The sequence below is a fragment of the Taurulus bubalis genome (assembly GCF_910589615.1).
Source record: "Taurulus bubalis genome assembly, chromosome: 14".
In the NCBI taxonomy this organism is placed as follows: Eukaryota; Metazoa; Chordata; class Actinopteri; order Perciformes; family Cottidae; genus Taurulus; species Taurulus bubalis.
The window spans coordinates 25,080,745-25,100,515 of NC_136602.1; the positions used below are offsets into that span (position 1 = coordinate 25,080,745).

The 19,771-nt window shown below is 44.6% G+C and overlaps 1 protein-coding gene across 1 annotated transcript; it reads left to right on the forward strand.

Annotated features, from left to right (window-relative positions):
- Positions 1-614: 614 nt before the first annotated feature.
- On the forward strand, positions 615-17,753 carry pcca (propionyl-CoA carboxylase subunit alpha). The gene is made up of 23 exons (XM_079229965.1): positions 615-673; positions 2,718-2,795; positions 2,990-3,037; positions 3,328-3,396; positions 3,832-3,945; positions 4,175-4,228; positions 4,707-4,838; positions 6,799-6,835; positions 7,319-7,397; positions 7,773-7,875; positions 8,079-8,173; positions 8,529-8,679; positions 10,305-10,448; positions 10,810-10,884; positions 10,998-11,066; positions 11,188-11,263; positions 11,367-11,580; positions 12,681-12,783; positions 12,921-13,019; positions 14,183-14,236; positions 14,754-14,894; positions 16,724-16,801; positions 16,914-17,753. Exons 1-23 carry the CDS (start codon positions 620-622, stop codon positions 16,980-16,982), a joined length of 2,136 nt encoding a protein of 711 aa, XP_079086091.1. The 5' UTR covers positions 615-619; the 3' UTR covers positions 16,983-17,753.
- The last annotated feature ends 2,018 nt before the right edge of the window (positions 17,754-19,771 follow it).

Genomic DNA, 19,771 nt, shown 5'->3' on the forward strand with positions numbered 1-19,771 from the left:
GTTATAAATGGTCAACAGCTGCACAGTGGTGCATCCCTGTGTTGCATAATGACAAGACATTATCCTTGAATCCTTACATTTGAATCATAATCAGCTTTATTGGCCATGTGTGTGTACAAATACATGGAATTTGACCCGGTTACACATTGCTCTCGTCGTACATATATACATATTATATACAATAAACAAGATAAATATAAAAAGGACATTAAAGAGTAGTCAGAGTAGTGCAGATGGAGGTGTCTGATAGTCAGGACTTAGTCCCTAAAGTGCCACTATTATAACACAAAGCATATGACCCACTTTCAATTCAAGGAACCTTGTTTCTTCACATAAAATCCATATTCCACCAGAAAAGAGACACGTCGGGATTGTGACGTCGTGTCTTCTAATTGTAAAGACAGTGTTTAATTTTTTTAATTTGTATTATCACTATTTCTGCAGTTGTGACAAATGAAACTTGTCAATAAAGTTGAGATTGAATAAAAAAAGGTTGACTGGCGTTGACGCCTCTCTCTCCACCACTCAGGGCTCGATACGCTACGTCATCGCGTCACCACTAAGGGCTCGATACGCTACGTCATCACGTTGACGTGGTTGACCGTCATAGCTCGGCAACATGGCGGCGCACAGGCTCTCTCCATCACTGAACAGACTGCTGCTAGCTGGAAAGGTGAGCGCGAGAGTGACCGTCAGAGCGCGAGCTCGTTGAACACACTGACAGCCGCGTGTCGACTATCAGCACGTGACCGTCCGCACGCGGGACAGAGGACGTCCTGAGCGTCACGAGACGAGCTAAAGACAACACGAACTTCTTCAGATGAGGTCAAACAGAAATGGAGCCACGTCGCTAAAGTTGTTAAAGTGCGTTGTAGGAAGATAAACCTGAAGTTAATAAAAGTATGAGGCATTGGGTTATTCTTTTAAAGGGGAGTGGCTTTAAAACAGCTGTGACTTTGACGGTATCTCGCGCAGACGGGCTCGTGCTCCAGACAGGTGTTCACAACACACCACGGAGTGATGATGTAAAGAGTGTCACGTGATGAAGTAAAGAGTGTCACGTAATGGAAGTAAACAGTGTCACGTAATGAAGTAAAGAGTGTCACGTGATGATGTAAAGAGTGTCACATCAAAGAGTGTCACGTAATGGAAGTAAAGAGTGTCACGTAATGGAAGTAAAGAGTGTCACGTGATGATGTAAAGAGTGTCACGTGATGATGTAAAGAGTGTCACGTGATGAAGTAAAGAGTGTCACATCAAAGAGTGTCACGTGATGAAGTAAAGAGTGTCACATCAAAGAGTGTCACGTAATGAAGTAAAGAGTGTCACGTGATGATGTAAAGAGTGTCACATCAAAGAGTGTCACGTGATGAAGTAAAGAGTGTCACGTGATGAAGTAAAGTGTCACATCAAAGAGTGTCACGTGATGAAGTAAAGAGTGTCACATCAAAGAGTGTCACGTGATGAAGTAAAGAGTGTCACATCAAAGAGTGTCACGTGATGAAGTAAAGAGTGTCACATCAAAGAGTGTCACGTGATGAAGTAAAGAGTGTCACATCAAAGAGTGTCACGTGATGAAGTAAAGAGTGTCACGTGATGAAGTAAAGAGTGTCACGTGATGAAGTAAAGAGTGTCACGTGATGAAGTAAAGAGTGTCACGTAATGAAGTAAGGAGTGTCACGTGATGAAGTAAAGAGTGTCACGTGATGAAGTAAGGAGTGTCACGTGATGAAGTAAAGAGTGTCACGTGATGAAGTAAAGAGTGTCACGTGATGAAGTAAAGAGTGTCACGTGATGAAGTAAAGAGTGTCACGTTTCTTTTGTCCCGTGAAAACCTTTGTTATTGCATTCTAGTGGCCTCCGCGAGAATGGGACCAGACTGCGGCTGTAAAGTGTCTTTTGGCTGGGTCCTCTTGAGGTCACAGTCCACTAGGGGGTTAGGGTCCTCTTGAGGTCACAGCCCACTAGGGGGTTAGGGTCCTCTTGAGGGCACAGTCCACTAGGGGGTTAGGGTCCTCTTGAGGTCACAGCCCACTAGGGGGTTAGGGTTAGGGTCCTCTTGAGGTCACAGCCCACTAGGGGGTTAGGGTCCTCTTGAGGTCACAGTCCACTAGGGGGTTAGGGTTAGGGTCCTCTTGAGGTCACAGCCCACTAGGGGGTTAGGGTCCTCTTAAGGTCACAGTCCACTAGGGGGTTAGGGTTAGGGTCCTCTTAAGGTCACAGCCCACTAGGGGGTTAGGGTTAGGGTCCTCTTGAGGTCACAGCCCACTAGGGGGTTAGGGTCCTCTTGAGGTCACAGTCCACTAGGGGGTTAGGGTCCTCTTGAGGTCACAGTCCACTAGGGGGTTAGGGTCCTCTTGAGGTCACAGCCCACTAGGGGGTTAGGGTCCTCTTGAGGTCACAGCCCCCAGGTTAAGAACCACTGCTCTAAACTGACCATTGTATAATTATTTTTTGCATCAATCTGCTTTGCATTTAACCAGAAAATAAATCCTAAAAAACCTTTGCCCAGCCTAAACCTGCTGAAAATGCAGGTTGATTTTCTTGCAAAATATTTTACTTTGACATAGAATAAATAACGGAATGGATCAAACGGATTCCTCATAAATGGAGTTGATTTAATCGTATAGCCCTAACACAGTAAATCCTAAGTGAATATATCAATGAACTAAATCAAATGATATCGTACCCTTATACAGTGTATCTGTGTTTTCCAGTATGCATCATTCCGGACCAGTTGCTGTGCCGTGCACGGGTATGCTCAATATTCCACCGCCTGCAGTCCCAATGAAAAGGTAACTTCTCCTCCCTGTTTGACTGTAACCACTGATGTATTCAACGAGCAGATGTTGACACTGAGGAGAATGTAAAGCAGCTGTGAGGAAAGATGCGAAGGCACGGGTGTCATTTGTGAAGGGTGCGCCCTGCTCAGGAGTGACGTCCTTGTCGTGCCAGCGATCAACAATCCTTTCTCTGATTCCCTCCACAGACGTTTGATAAGATCCTCATCGCCAACAGGGGAGAGATCGCCTGCAGGGTAAGACTGCTGACACAAAGATATGTACTGTAGATGAAAGCCAGCTGTCGTTGGGTGACAGTTGAACACACACACACACACACACACAATTCCTGGAGCTGGAGCTCACACCGCTGCAGACGGAGCTCGAACAGAAAACTGGGTCTTGCAGAGTTTTGAACACTTTTGATCACAAACTGCTTTCGCTGCTTTTTCCCCCAGATTGTATTCTTAGCCACCGATGTAGATCACAGCTGTATTTGACAATGATAATTGAGTAAAGCGTTAATGTCGAGTGTTTTTCCCCTCAGGTGATGAAGACCTGTCAAAAGATGGGCATCCAGACTGTAGCTGTTCACAGTGATGTCGACGCCAGTGCTGTGAGTCGCCATCTAGTCCTTTTTGTTTATGTCACTGCGAGCTAAACACTCAACAAAGTCAGACTTTGTGTCCTGATGTCAATGGTGGAATGAGCTCCTCATTGACATCAGGACAGCAGGAAGTCTCTTCATCTTCCACCGTGAACTAAAAACACATCTTTACAGACTACACCTTGAATAAGGAAGGTAGCACCTAGTAGCACTAAAATGTCTCTTACTGATAGCACTTTGTAGTTTAACTTTGTTGAAGAAATTGTACTTCCTTGTTTCTTGTTGTTGTGAGTTTGTCCTCATGGTTGAGTACAAACAAAAGAGTCAGCTAAATGAAATGTGTCCTAAAAACACGTCTTCATGCAGTGTGTGTGCCGAGTCTTCATCACACTTTCTACTGCGAAGCCAACATCTGACAACTTCTCTGTGTGTGTGTGTGTCTAGGTTCATGTAAAGATGGCCGATGAAGCGGTGTGTGTTGGCCCCGCCCCTACCAATAAAAGCTACTTAAACATGGACGCCATCATGGAGGCCGTCAGAGCGACTGGAGCACAGGCTGTAAGCTTTTCCCACGACTCTTCTTGCATTGTGTGAAGGTGGTAGACGGCATGCGTACATGTTGTGTACTTGTTGTGTACTTGTTGCACATGCTCATCACGATAACGACGACACAGAGCTGTCAAGAGGTTCTTGTTGTGCAGGTAGTGTGCACACAGGTAAGCTGCTAGCTCTTGGTGTTTAAAAGCCTTTGAAACAAATCAAATAAAGTACGTTTCTCTCTACAAAGGTTCATCCTGGCTACGGGTTTCTCTCTGAAAACAAAGAGTTTGCGAAGCGACTGGTGAGTATTACACAGAATCGGACGCACACTTATTTACACACACACTTTTACTGTTGGGAGTTCAAAATTAATTAATGACAAACAAACGCTTTGGTGGGAACTGATTGAAGTTTTTTTGGTTAAGAAATGCATTTGTCGCTGATAGAAATGAGCGTGAATGCTCCAATACTTTTATGACCTTTAGCGTGTTTGTCTCCTCTTGGACTCTGGCATTGGGAGACTTGCATGACTTCTGAGAGTAAGCGTGGTGAGATTATATTGTAGTGCTGGAGCTCGCCTACACCGCTGAGAACGTATCCATGGTGACTGTCATTATTACAACGTGAGCAGAAGCTTTCTGAGCTGTATCGCGTGTCTTGTGCTTCTACAGTGTATTCACAGTTGAGTAAAGAAGTACATTTCTGACCTTGAGGTCAGTACATGTGAGAACTCAAGGTCAGATATGGTAACCTCAGTGGTGTTGTTGTTTCGTTGCTAGGCAGCGGAGGGCGTGGCCTTCATTGGTCCAGACACACACGCTATTCAGGCCATGGGAGATAAGATTGAGAGCAAGCTGATCGCTAAGGCGGCCACGGTCAACACCATCCCAGGATACGATGGAGTCGTCAAGGTACACACACACACACACACACACACACACACACCCTTCATGGGCCACTCTTCCTTATTCATTAATTTGTAAAAGTCAGTAATATTGTTTATGGACAGTAGGCATTCCTAAAAGTATGGTTAACTGTGTCCTGTTTCAACAACAAGAAGTTTGGTCTTTCAACACATACACAATCCATTGTTTACCAGAAACAACACATTTAAAGAAACAGTCATCTCATGCAAATGACTTCAAGTAGTTGAGTCCCAACCAAGACAAGTCGCTGTGTTTCCTGACTAATGCATTGTGCAAGTCCAGTGTTATTATTATTATTATTATTATTAAAGGTTTCACTTTACTACTTCTCTTACAACCCTAGTGATCCAATCAAACAACACAACATAATGACAGATTATTCTAGGAACATGAGTGCTCCATATTTGAAACCATCAAGACGAGTTTGACCCAGAACGGTGACGAGTCGGTTCAAAGAGAACGAGTCAGTTCAATCAGTTCAAATAGAACGAGTCAGTTCAAAGAGAACGAGTCAGTTCAATCAGTTCAAAGAGAACAAGTCAGTTCAATCAGTTCAAAGAGAACGAGTCAGTTCAAAGAGAGCGAGTCAGTTCAATCAGTTCAAAGAGAACAAGTCAGTTCAAAGAGAGCGAGTCAGTTCAATCAGTTCAAAGAGAACAAGTCAGTTCAATGAGAACGAGTCAGTTTGAAGAGAGCGAGTCAGTTTGAAGAGAGCGAGTCAGTTCAATCAGTTCAAAGAGAGCGAGTCAGTTCAAAGAGAGCGAGTCAGTTCAAAGAGAGCGAGTCAGTTTAAAGAGAGCGAGTCAGTTTGAAGAGAGCGAGTCAGTTTGAAGAGAACGAGTCAGTTTGAAGAGAGCGAGTCAGTTCAATCAGTTCAAAGAGAACAAGTCAGTTCAATGAGAACGAGTCAGTTTGAAGAGAGCGAGTCAGTTTGAAGAGAGCGAGTCAGTTCAATCAGTTCAAAGAGAGCGAGTCAGTTCAAAGAGAGCGAGTCAGTTCAAAGAGAGCGAGTCAGTTTAAAGAGAGCGAGTCAGTTTGAAGAGAGCGAGTCAGTTTGAAGAGAACGAGTCAGTTCGAAGAGAGCGAGTCAGTTCAAAGAGAGCGAGTCAGTTCAAAGAGAACGAGTCAGTTTAAAGGGAACGAGTCAGTTCAAAGAGAACGAGTCAGTTCAATCAGTTCAAAGAGAGCGAGTCAGTTTAAAGAGAGCGAGTCAGTTTAAAGAGAACGAGTCAGTTCAATCAGTTCAAAGAGAGCGAGTCAGTTCAATCAGTTCAAAGAGAGCGAGTCAGTTCAAAGAGAGCGAGTCAGTTCAAAGAGAGCGAGTCAGTTTAAAGAGAGCGAGTCAGTTTGAAGAGAGCGAGTCAGTTTGAAGAGAACGAGTCAGTTTGAAGAGAGCGAGTCAGTTCAATCAGTTCAAAGAGAACAAGTCAGTTCAATGAGAACGAGTCAGTTTGAAGAGAGCGAGTCAGTTTGAAGAGAGCGAGTCAGTTCAATCAGTTCAAAGAGAGCGAGTCAGTTCAAAGAGAGCGAGTCAGTTCAAAGAGAGCGAGTCAGTTTAAAGAGAGCGAGTCAGTTTGAAGAGAGCGAGTCAGTTTGAAGAGAACGAGTCAGTTCGAAGAGAGCGAGTCAGTTCAAAGAGAGCGAGTCAGTTCAAAGAGAGCGAGTCAGTTTAAAGAGAGCGAGTCAGTTTAAAGAGAACGAGTCAGTTTAAAGGGAACGAGTCAGTTCAAAGAGAACGAGTCAGTTCAATCAGTTCAAAGAGAGCGAGTCAGTTTAAAGAGAGCGAGTCAGTTTAAAGAGAACGAGTCAGTTCAATCAGTTCAAAGAGAGCGAGTCAGTTTAAAGAGAGCGAGTCAGTTTAAAGAGAACGAGTCAGTTCAATGAGAACATAGTGTCAGTAATGCTTTGGTTCATCATCCGTAACCATAAACTCTCTCTGTGCCAGACTGCTGAGGAAGCTGTGAAGATCTCACAGGACATTGGTAAGTCATCACTCATCCACTGTGTGTGTGTGTGTGTGTGTGTGTGTGTGTGTGTGTGTGTGTGTGTGTGTGTCAGAGGACGTGTTCAGTCATCATCTCTTTACTCTCCATACATTTGCCGTCAAAAGGTTACATGTCTTCTGAAAACATAAAACAATATGACGGCCACAGAGTTACATCCAGCACAGCTGATCTGTGTTAAGCTCTCTGATGATTTGCTTTTGGTGGCCATGAAGCTCCTGCCAGGGTTCTGGACCCCAAATGTCAGAAATGTGGTGTTTTTCTAGTCAACTACATATTTACACATTTGAACAGGGGTTAAGGTCAAGAATATTCCAAAAGCTTGTTTTGTATCTTGATTTAGACATCCCCAAACTACTGTTAATGTTGTTGTCCTGGTGGAGCAGGACATCTTCATGACTGTTCTCCTCCACACAAGCTCTTGTGATTGTACCTTCATTGTGCGTTATCTCTGTTGTCTAGGCTACCCAGTGATGATCAAAGCTTCTGCAGGAGGAGGAGGGAAAGGAATGAGGATCGCTTGGAATGATGACGAGACGAGGTTTAGTATGCCTGTTTCTGTCAATCTGCACTAGTGAACCTCTTTTTTAACAAATATATTCACTGCTGAAAGAAGATGGGGAGTTGATGTACTTCTACATTTACTGTATCTGCTTCTAGAATGACCTCAGATGCTACTGCCAAACCTTCTCTTCAAAATACTGCAACCACATACAATAACGTCCCTGTTTAGTCCTGCTTCCAGGGCCTCAGCTGCTTTTCTTTCTCACTGCTGTTGTCGTTGGAGATCTTGCTTCCATGTGTACTTTATACTCCTTTATACTCCTTTATACTCCTTTATACTCCTTTCTACTTGTACTGCTGCAGACCACTGTGAGACTGATGCTTGCATGTGTGTGCATGTGTTCTGTCACAGGGAAGGCTTCCGGTTCTCGTCCCAGGAGGCAGCCTCCAGCTTCGGAGACGACAGGCTGCTCATTGAGAAGTTCATAGACAACCCCAGACACATTGAGATACAGGTAACACACACACACACACACACCTGATATCCAACAGTGACAATTTCTCAATCTGACGTGTATAGTTTGAATTATTGCACTTTAAACTTAACCTAAATGTTCATTTTGAACTGTTTAAAAGAAGCCGTTGCCTGTCCGTCAGCAGAGAGAAGCTCAGGTTGTTGTTTGTGTTGTTTGTGTTGTTTGTGTTGTTTGTGCTGTAGGTGCTGGCGGATAAACACGGGAACGCTCTGTGGCTGAACGAGAGGGAATGCTCCATCCAGAGGAGGAACCAGAAGGTGGTGGAAGAAGCTCCCAGGTTAGTGAGGAACTGTTTGCTCTTTGCCTTTCATCATGTTGTTGGGTCCATCCCATCCTCATGCACATGAAATTTGGCACAAACGTCCACTTGGACTCAACGATGATTAGATGTTGGTGGTCAGAGGTCAAAGGTCACTGTGACCTCACAGTTCGACAGTGTTATTTAATTTGTAAGTCATCTGCATCTCCCTCCTCCATCACGGCAGCCCAGCCACCCGCACACTATCCAGCATTAAAGATAAACTACCTTTGTGACTTCTTCGTATGAATCTGAATGAGATCGTCTGTTGAATACCAAGGCGTGGAATGTTAGACACCTGAGTGAGTACGAGTGTCTGTCGTCTCCTCTCCAGCACCTTCCTGGACCCGGAGACGCGGCGGGCGATGGGCGAGCAGGCGGTGCTGCTGGCCCGGGCCGTGCAGTACTCCTCTGCTGGCACCGTGGAGTTCCTGGTGGATTCTAAGAAGAACTTCTACTTCCTGGAGATGAACACACGACTGCAGGTGTGTGTGTGCGTGTGCGTGTGCGTGTGCGTGCGTGTGTGTGTGTGTGTGTGTGTGTGTGTGTGTGTGTGTGTGTGTGTGTGTGTGTGTGTGTGTGTGTGTGTGTGTGTGTGTGTGTGTGTGTGTGCTGCTTGTCCTAACGAGGAAACCGTTGTTGCACTGCGCAACTCCAGTGGAACTAGAGCGCGATCCCACTTCTGTGTGAAAAGAGCGTCGCTCTAGGGCCAGTAAAAAAGGGCCACCTTCCTCTTGTGTTAGCTTTCTGTTAGCATCTCTTGTGTTAACTTTCTGTTAGCATCTCCTGTGTTAACTTTCTGTTAGCATCTCTTGTGTTAGCTTTCTGTTAGCATCTCTTGTGTTAACTTTCTGTTAGCATCTCTTGTGTTAGCTTTCTGTTAGCATCTCTTGTGTTAACTTTCTGTTAGCATCTCTTGTGTTAACTTTCTGTTAGCATCTCTTGTGTTAACTTTCTTTTAGCATCTCTTGTGTTAGCTTTCTGTTAGCATCTCTTGTGTTAACTTTCTGTTAGCATCTCTTGTGTTAACTTTCTTTTAGCATCTCTTGTGTTAGCTTTCTGTTAGCATCTCTTGTGTTAACTTTCTGTTAGCATTTCTTGTGTTAACTTTCTGTTAGCATCTCTTGTGTTAGCTTTCTGTTAGCATCTCTTGTGTTAACTTTCTGTTAGCATCTCTTGTGTTAACTTTCTTTTAGCATCTCTTGTGTTAACTTTCTGTTAGCATCTCTTGTGTTAACTTTCTTTTAGCATCTCTTGTGTTAACTTTCTGTTAGCATCTCTTGTGTTAACTTTCTGTTAGCATCTCTTGTGTTAACTTTCTGTTAGCATCTCTTGTGTTAACTTTCTGTTAGCATCTCTTGTGTTAGCTTTCTGTTAGCATCTCTTGTGTTAACTTTCTGTTAGCATCTCTTGTGTTAACTTTCTTTTAGCATCTCTTGTGTTAACTTTCTGTTAGCATCTCTTGTGTTAACTTTCTTTTAGCATCTCTTGTGTTAACTTTCTGTTAGCATCTCTTGTGTTAACTTTCTGTTAGCATCTCTTGTGTTAACTTTCTGTTAGCATGTCTTGTGTTAACTTTCTTTTAGCATCTCTTGTGTTAGCTTTCTGTTAGCATCTCTTGTGTTAGCTTTCTGTTAGCATCTCTTGTGTTAGCTTTCTGTTAGCATCTCTTGTGTTAACTGGTCGGTTTTAAACCCTTGTCTTAAATCAGCTGTAAAATACACTAAAAACAAGTTGCTTTTTTTAAGCAATATAACTTTAACACAAACACAAAATGAAAAGCAGAACAAGTCATAACACAAAATATAGATTTGCAAGGTCCAAAAAAAAACAACCAATCAAGCAAATCTTACAAAGCTCATCATTTCAACCAGAGCATTTTATAATTTAGTGGAATTTTTGTATTTAGTTGAAATAGAGTTTCCTGACAAAGTCAAAAGGCCTTGATGCAATAAACACATGTATGTGGTTCTTTTATGCATTAAAAACCTGAAACGGGTCGGCGACCCGAACACAAGAGAAGGTGAGCCCCTCGAGTTTAACGCCCAACAAGCACTCGACAAATGTGCTTCTAGAAACCGTATCTCCTGTGTTTGACCTTTGAACCCAGGTGGAGCATCCCATCACAGAATGCATTACTGGGCTGGACCTGGTTGAGCAGATGATCAGGGTTGCCAAGGGTTACCAACTGCAGCACAAACAGGAAGACATCCCAATCAACGGCTGGGCCATCGAGAGTCGAGTCTACGCCGAGGTCTGTGGTTCCTAAAAGACTAAATGTGTTATTAACATACTTCTGGTGTTATTAACTGCTTGTGGCGCAGTATAATTATAGTTATAAGCAGTCGTAAATATCCATAATGCGTTATAACCACAGTATTTTTGCATTGTGTCATAAGTTACTCGTTTGCTTTAATATTAAATCATGAGAATAGATCTTTGCAAAAGAAAATGATGTCAGAGAGTGACGAGCAATTATGAAGTACTATGATTATTGTTAGAAAACATTATAGAGGATTAAATGAAAGTATTTCCTTTTTAAACATTCTGCTTGAGCTGCTGCTGGGAGTGAAACCTGTCGCTTCAGTGTTTTTAAATCTGGTTTGTTCCGTTAGGATCCTTACAAGTCTTTTGGTCTTCCCTCCATTGGACGGCTGTCTCAATACCAAGAGCCACTCAACCTCAGCAATGTAAGTGTGTGTGTGTGAAAGACACTGTAGTTTAAAGTTTCACCTTATTTCTTATTCAAATGATATTCTCCTCACACACAATCCACTCCGTCTCCTCAATATTTTCTCCTCAGGTGCGTGTAGACAGTGGAATCCAGGAGGGGAGTGACATCAGCATCTACTACGACCCCATGATCTCTAAGGTCAGTGACGTGTTGAATATGAAATGCTCTGTTTCTTATTTTAGGACAATAAGAAAGTGGGTCCCAGGACACAGAAGGGTTTTGGGTGACATCATTTCCTGTTTCCTGTTTCCATCTGTAGTTGGTTACCTATGGAGCTACGCGAGCTGAAGCTCTCTCCAAGATGGAGGACGCTCTGGATAACTACGTCATCAGAGGTACACACCAGATTTTCACAATAAAAGTCCGCTCAGACGCTCATCACTGTTTTTAAATTGGACATCCGCTTATTTATTTAAAGTTTGGTGATCTCCTCTCCAGGTGTGACCCACAACATTTCCCTCCTGCGGGAGATCATCACCCACCCTCGATTTATCTCTGGCGACATCACCACCAACTTCCTGCCGGAGGTTTACCCCGATGGCTTCAAGGGTCACCAGCTGCAGGCGGACAAGCGCAGGGAGCTGCTGGCCGCCGCCGCAGCGCTCCACGTCACGGCTCAGCTGCGCTCACAGAGGGTCCTGGGGGAGCTGAGGCGAGTCACCAGCGAGCTCAGTGTGCTACAAGCTGTCCCTACAGTCAGTGAACCATGAAGTGTATTCATGAGAGAGGGGGCAAGCTCAAATCGTAGAGGCAGGGCTCCACGCTTACTTTTATGTATTATTTTAGGGGCATATAAGTAAACTAGGGACACAGTATTTTATTTTGAGAAATAATGACGACACATCGTAACTTTAATATACATTGTTCACAAGATGCAGGAGCTCACTTATTTAAGATTCAAGATGTTTTTACTGTCATATGCACAGATAACAGAGTTATTCTACACAATGAAATGCTTATTTTGCTGGGTCCTCCTAACACACAGAGTTAGAATAAACTTAAGGTAAAAAATAAATAAAAATAAGGCACAAAATATAAAAGATATAACAGTAATGCACAAAACATATATAAATAATAATATATAATAATCATAATTAATATTATAATCATAATTAATTATATTGTATTATTATTATAGTTCATATTTATATTATATATTTATTAATATATAAATTTAGATAAGATAAGTCAACAATATGGGATGTACTTGAGACATAACAAAGGACAGACATGCATTGTGCATCAGGAGTCAAATGGCTCAGTGTGTGTTGTGGGAAGCAGGGAAACGCACTTACATACTTATATTAGAACAAACACCGGCTGCAGAGAGCACGCAAATCACCGTGTTAAATCTTTACCTGCCAATCTGGTTACTCAGTGGAGTTTTGCACATCTTGATGCTCTCACCACACAGCTGCCCCGTGTTGGCTGGAGACCCTGTGCTGGAGGCAGATGTCACACTGGCTGCTTGTTCTCACAAGTACCTAGATGGTCCACTTTGTTTTTATTATGTCTTTAGAGATAATCAAGATTTCACTTATTGAACATCGTGGAGTATTTTGTCTGGATTTTGCTAACGAGTGAAATTGTTCAGCACCACCGAGAAACTAGAAATAGGTGTGAACACAGTCAGGTACGGGTCATCCAGCCACAGAATGCCACAGATGAGGTGTCATTCTACTAGCTGGTACTCCAGAAGAATACGCTCTGATGCTTAAAGTGTGTGTGTGTGTGTGTGTGTGTGTGTGGCAGGGTGTCTTCCACTCCTGTGGAATGCAGCCACTGGGAGCTGTGTGTGGAGCTGGAGGAAGGACGCCATTCTGTGAATGTGACCAAATCAGGAAACGTTTACACTGTGAGTATTTAATGAACAAATGAGGTGTCTCAATATCTACTATGACAACAGAGTCCTGAAGCATTAGACTGGAAAGATAAGAAAAGAACCGTAAAGCTGTGATGTATTATGAATATGAATTATCCTGTGTCTTGCAGGTGGAGGTGGAGGGAGAAAAGGTGGAAGTCAACGGACAGTGGAACCTGGCCTCCCGACTGCTGCCGCTCTCCATCAACGGCACACACAGGATGCTGCAGGTAACACACACAGGATGCTGCAGGTAACACACACAGGATGCTGCAGGTAGCACACACACAGGATGCTGCAGGTAGCACACACACAGGATGCTGCAGGTAACACACACACAGGATGCTGCAGGTAACACACACAGGATGCTGCAGGTAACACACACAGGATGCTGCAGGTAACACACACACAGGATGCTGCAGGTAACACACACAGGATGCTGCAGGTAACACACACAGGATGCTGCAGGTAACACACACAGGATGCTGCAGGTAACACACACAGGATGCTGCAGGTAACACACACACAGGATGCTGCAGGTAACACACACACAGGATGCTGCAGGTAACACACACACAGGATGCTGCAGGTAACACACACACAGGATGCTGCAGGTAACACACACACAGGATGCTGCAGGTAGCACACACACAGGATGCTGCAGGTAACACACACAGGATGCTGCAGGTAACACACACACAGGATGCTGCAGGTAACACACACAGGATGCTGCAGGTAACACACACAGGATGCTGCAGGTAACACACACAGGATGCTGCAGGTAGCACACACACAGGATGCTGCAGGTAACACACACAGGATGCTGCAGGTAACACACACACAGGATGCTGCAGGTAGCACACACAGGATGCTGCAGGTAACACACACAGGATGCTGCAGGTAGCACACACACAGGATGCTGCAGGTAACACACACACAGGATGCTGCAGGTAACACACACAGGATGCTGCAGGCAACACACACAGGATGCTGCAGGTAACACACACACGGGATGCTGCAGGTAACACACACACGGGATGCTGCAGGTAACACACACAGGATGCTGCAGGTAACACACACAGGATGCTGCAGGTAACACACACACACAGGATGCTGCAGGAAACACACACACGGGATGCTGCAGGTAACACACACACAGGATGCTGCAGGCAACACACACACACGGGATGCTGCAGGTAACACACACACAGGATGCTGCAGGTAACACACACACAGGATGCTGCAGGTAACACACACACACAGGATACTGCAGGTAACACACACACAGGTTCAGGTTGTTGAATTATATAATGAGATCATATGAAGTGCTCTCAAAATCACCAGAGATTACAAAGTTCTAGAGACTACAGCTGATATTCTGTTTTTGTTTTAGTGTCTGTCCAGAGACGCTTCAGGGAGGATCGTCCTGCAGTACCTGGGCACCGCGGTAAGGACAGAATAATCTCACTCCAGTCCTCTTTCTATCTCAGCGGGCACCGGTATATCTTGTGTCAATAATTATAATATACGATCATTATAATATATGAAAATAAATGTATTCTAAAAAATAACTTCAAGATATTACTAAAAGAAGTTAAGTAAATCTATTTTATATATTACTTAAATAGAAGTTTCCAGTGCTTTCTTTTATTTACAGTCGGAGACTATTACACAAAAGGTGATTACATGTGCTTTGCTTGCAGTATTTTGTACATTTTATTGATTTACAATCAAAGCAAACCTTAATTCACGTGTATAAATGCTCCAAGAGATCCATGGTTGTAATTATATGTAAGAACTGAATTCCAAAATATATGTTCGATGCCTTAACCAACACTCAGGTGACCTCGCTGTCACTCGAGGACAGTGAATATTATGTATGAATGACAGCCTCTCCCTTTGATCATATGGCGGGACGAGACCCTGCCGTCCTGTGTTTCTTACACTGCGTGTTCTTCACGTAGTTTAAGGTCCGCGTCCTGTCCAAGTTGGCTGCAGAGTTAAACTCCTACATGCCAGAGAAGGTTCCAGAAGACACCAGCAGCCTCCTGCGCTCGCCGATGCCCGGTGCTGTGGTGGCTGTGTCCGTCAAGCCCGGAGACACGGTAAGTAACGCATCACACGTCGACATCTACCTCCTACCTGTAGACATCTAGCTCCTACCTGTAGACGTCTACCTCCTACCTGTAGACGTCTACCTCCTAGATACTTCTACCTCCTACCTGTAGACGTCTACCTCCTACCTGTAGACGTCTACCTCCTACCTGTAGACATCTACCTCCTACCTGTAGACATCTAGCTCCTACCTGTAGACGTCTACCTCCTACCTGTAGACGTCTACCTCCTAGATACTTCTACCTCCTACCTGTAGACGTCTACCTCCTACCTGTAGACGTCTACCTCCTACCTGCAGACATCTACCTCCTACCTGAAAACATCTACCTCCTACCTGTAGACATCTACCTCCTACCTGCAGACTTCTACCTCCTACCTGCAGACTTCTACCTCCTACCTGCAGACGTCTACCTTCTACCTGTAGACGTCTACCTTCTAACTGTAGACGTCTAGCTCCTACCTGTAGACGTCTACCTCCTACCTGCAGACTTCTACCTCCTACTTGTAGACGTCTACCTCCTACCTGTAGACGTCTAGCTCCTACCTGCAGACTTCTAGCTCCTACCTGTAGACGTCTACCTCCTACCTGCAGACTTCTACCTCCTACATGTAGACATCTACCTCCTACTTGTAGACGTCTCCCTCCTACCTGCAGACTTCTACCTCCTACCTGTAGACATCTACCTCCTACTTGTAGACGTCTACCTCCTACCTGCAGACTTCTACCTCCTACTTGTAGACGTCTACCTCCTACCTGTAGACATCTACCTCCTACCTGCAGACTTCTACCTCCTACCTGCAGACTTCTAGCTCCTACCTGCAGACTTCTACCTCCTACTTGTAGACGTCTAGCTCCTACCTGCAGACTTCTACCTCCTACCTGCAGACTTCTACCTCCTACTTGTAGACGTCTAGCTCCTACCTGCAGACTTCTAGCTCCTACCTTTAGACATGTACCTCCTACCTGCAGACTTCTACCTCCTACATGCAGACTTCTACCTCTAGTGTCTCAGTTTGTTGAGTCTCTCCTGGAACATTATGTTCTGTGGATAAATAGTTCTCTTCAACCACAGAACATAATGTTCCAGGAGAGACTCAACAAACTGACGTTCTTAGCTGCAGACTGTTTTATAGACGTACTGATGCGACGGTGATATTTAGACAATGTGTTCCTCAACAGTTTGGATTTGTCTCTGTCCTGTTCTAACGTGCACAACGGCAGCTTCAATGTTTAAGAACGCTGAAACACTGACTCGGTCAGACCGTATCAGCCAACACCGGTACTGTCCCTCATTGAGGCGGTTGCAACCGAAACACCAGTCCTCCCCTTCATTTGAATGCGTGTCCTTGTGACGGTGTGGGTGGAGACTGCAGGATGCCGGGAGACAACGCAGCACCAATCACGTACCCGGCGATCAAACGGGCCAATCAGATTGAGTGTCGCTCCAATGGGCCCATTTAAGGGACACGCCCACACCGCTGCACAACCTCGCGCTCACCGTCACATCGGCTGGTTTGGTGCGAGCGCCGCCTCGTGCTCGCGTGGCTGAATGGAACAAATCTTCCAAAATATAACGTCTGGAAGCAGAAGAGTGGAGGCTGTCATTGCAGCAAACCCATGGTTTTGGAGGGACATGTTCAACTTTCACGTATAGGTGTTTTTTTGCAGCTGTCCATGTGGTACATGTGCTGCAATACATAACGTGTGTGTGTGTGTGTGTGTGTGTGTGTGTGTGTGTGTGTGTGTGTGTGTGTGTGTGTGTGTGTGTGTGTGTGTGTGTGTGTGTGTGTGTGTGTGTGTGTGTGTGTGTGTGTTTAGGTTTCAGAGGGTCAGGAGATCTGTGTGATAGAAGCCATGAAGATGCAGAACAGTTTGACTGCTGCGAGGCAAGCAAAGGTAATGATATGAAACACTGTTATCGTTAGAGCATCATAATACTATTCTGTATGTATGGGCCTTTGGAATTTTCCCGTTTTAAAGTGTGTTTAATGTTCCTTCTGCCCTCCAGGTTAAGAGCGTCCACTGTAAGCCGGGGGAGACGGTGGGAGAGGGAGACCTGCTGGTCGAGCTGGAATAAAAACCAACCTTTTGATTTGATGTGTGACATCAGCATCTGGATGAGCCTCACTCCTCTGTGTCCACCGAGGGAGACGCACCACAGACAGACTGGACACTAACAGACTGGACAGTAACAGACTGGACAGTAACACATGTGTATTCATGTTCCAGTGGTGTGACATAGCAGAGTTAGTTTCCCTCCTGGGGACTGAGATGAGCTCGTTAGCGTCTCCGACTCATTCATGTTGACAAAAAGCTCTTGTAAATCTTTCCTTTGTTTTCTCAACCTGATTGTTAGTTTTGGTACCTTTTTAGTTCAGTTCCCCCATATTATTATTATTATTATGTTCCATTTTACCCGTATGCTGCGTTTCCCTGCAGCTAATTTTGGTTTATGTGCCACGGTTTTGAGATGACTACATCGGAAATGTTTGCTGCTGGTGACTTTTCTTTTAGAAAGTTCCATTCGCCTCATTGTGTTGGAGGCAGAAGCCTCTTGATATGTTACAACCAGAACTGTGCATAGCTCAGTACCACTCAAGGTAGGAGACATGTCTGCTGTAATTTAGTTTAACTGACTTGGAAAAATCACTCCAACCAATAAAGTGCTCCTTCTTTCTAACATAAAGTCACTGGGACTGAGCTGCTGTCTGCTACATCAGAAACAACATTCCTCAGAATGCCTGATGGAGAGACATGAGTCTGAGTGTCCGTCATGCTGGGAATAATGACAGGACTTGGAAACTCAATTGAGCACCACTTAAAGATGGGTGACAAATTAAGTGAAAACCCTAAATAAATAAGTCAAGAAACTCCGAGGGTCTGGTCTCATGGGTATTATACATTATGATGTATTCTGTGCAGGGTTGTCCTTCCATGGTTTGGATCCACTTCAAAGTAATTCACCTGATCATTCTGTTGGCTGCATGTTCAGGATGTTTATGATTCCAGCTGCTGGCAGGAATGACTGAGAGGCTTTAAAGATGGAGACAAAGTCTTGAGTTAGAGATCCAGTGTTGGCCAATGGGAACCAAGGTTACGATATTATAACCCTAGTTCTGTAAGCACAGGTAGAGTCCTCTACTGGACTCTGTAATAGACATCACATCCACCCAGCCACATCGGTCCTGACCTTCCACAGCCCACCTACTCATTTATAACCCTGGCCCCTACAGCCCACCTACTCCTTTATAATCATGGCCCCTACAGCCCACCTACTCCTTTATAATCATGGCCCCTACAGCCCACCTACTCCTTTATAACCCTGGCCCCTACAGCCCACCTACTTTATAACCCTGGCCCCTACAGCCCACCTACTTTATAACCATGGCCCCTACAGCCCACCTACTTTATAACCCTGGCCCCTACAGCCCACCTACTCCTTTATAACCCTGGCCCCTACAGCCCACCTACTTTATAACCATGGCCCCTACAGCCCACCTACTTTATAACCCTGGCCCCTACAGCCCACCTACTCCTTTATAACCATGGCCCCTACAGCCCACCTCATTTATAACCATGGCCCCTACAGCCCACCTACTCATTTATAACCATGGCCCCTACAGCCCACCTCATTTATAACCATAGCCCCTACAGCCCACCTACTCCTTTATAACCATGGCCCCTACAGCCCACCTCATTTATAACCATGGCCCCTACAGCCCACCTACTCCTTTATAACCCTGGCCCCTACAGCCCACCTACTCCTTTATAACCCTGGCCCCTACAGCCCACCTACTCCTTTATAATCATGGCCCCTACAGCCCACCTACTCCTTTATAATCATGGCCCCTACAGCCCACCTACTCATTTATAACCCTGGCCCCTACAGCCCACCTACTCATTTATAACCATGGCCCCTACAGCCCACCTACTCATTTATAATCATGGCCCCTACAGCCCACCTACTCATTTATAACCATGGCCCCTACAGCCCACCTACTCCTTTATAACCATGGCCCCTACAGCCCACCTACTCCTTTATAACCATGGCCCCTACAGTGGACACGTAGGGGCCCCACTAGTCCAGCCCAGTTGGTACGCACTACTTTCAGCTAAAGACACCATTCAAATGTCAAAACATTCAGCTCCTTCAGGTCATTAGTGCTTTTCTTGTATTTTTTCTTGCGAACTTTAAATAACCATTCTATATCAACCACAAAAGGAAGATTATCTGAGTCTGTGACGTGTTCATCTGGCTCTAAAGAGATGTATGGAACATTTTAGGAAATAAAGACTTAAAGTCCTAATTTTTTATTTTCCTCCAAATTTGTTTGAACGGCTTCTAATCTCATAACAATATATATTAACCTTTTCAATACTTGCAGTTAGTGACCTTTGTGCTGATGTCCAGCAAGCTAACGTGACCACAGGGAGGCGCCGTGGTCACGACCTGAATCAGCGCCTTCATCTTGAAACCTTAAACGTGATTATTTAGTCGATAATAACATTAAAAAGTAAGACAAAAGTTTAATCTAAGGTCATTCCAAACCAAAAGGAGAATTAATGAATGAATCCACGCTCTCCTTTGGCTTCAGGAATATAAAAGTGTCCAGTATGTATGACAGTTACTTACAAAAAGGGTCACGGTAATGAGCTGGAAATAAAGAAACTGACGTCTCCCGTTGGTCAACTAGAACAAGAATGACTTACACCCATGTCACACGGACAAAGTGAAGAAATGCATTTATTCTCGATAGTGAAGCCATGAGGACCGATCCTCACGACGTCATCTGTTCAATCTCTCGTCTCTTGAACTTCACTAATGGCTCAGAATATACATCTTTAGTTTTTTACAGTTGGTTACAC

What these genes read in the sequence shown, in the direction of transcription:
- pcca (XM_079229965.1), top strand. Translation starts at nt 620, where the DNA reads ATGGCGGCGCACAGGCTCTCTCCATCACTGAACAGACTGCTGCTAGCT. An exon ending in TGGAATGATGACGAGACGAG is followed by an intron (nt 7,398 to 7,772) that starts GTTTAGTATGCC and finishes GTTCTGTCACAG; the next exon opens with GGAAGGCTTCCGGTTCTCGT. An exon ending in CCGTCAAGCCCGGAGACACG is followed by an intron (nt 14,895 to 16,723) that starts GTAAGTAACGCA and finishes GTGTGTGTTTAG; the next exon opens with GTTTCAGAGGGTCAGGAGAT.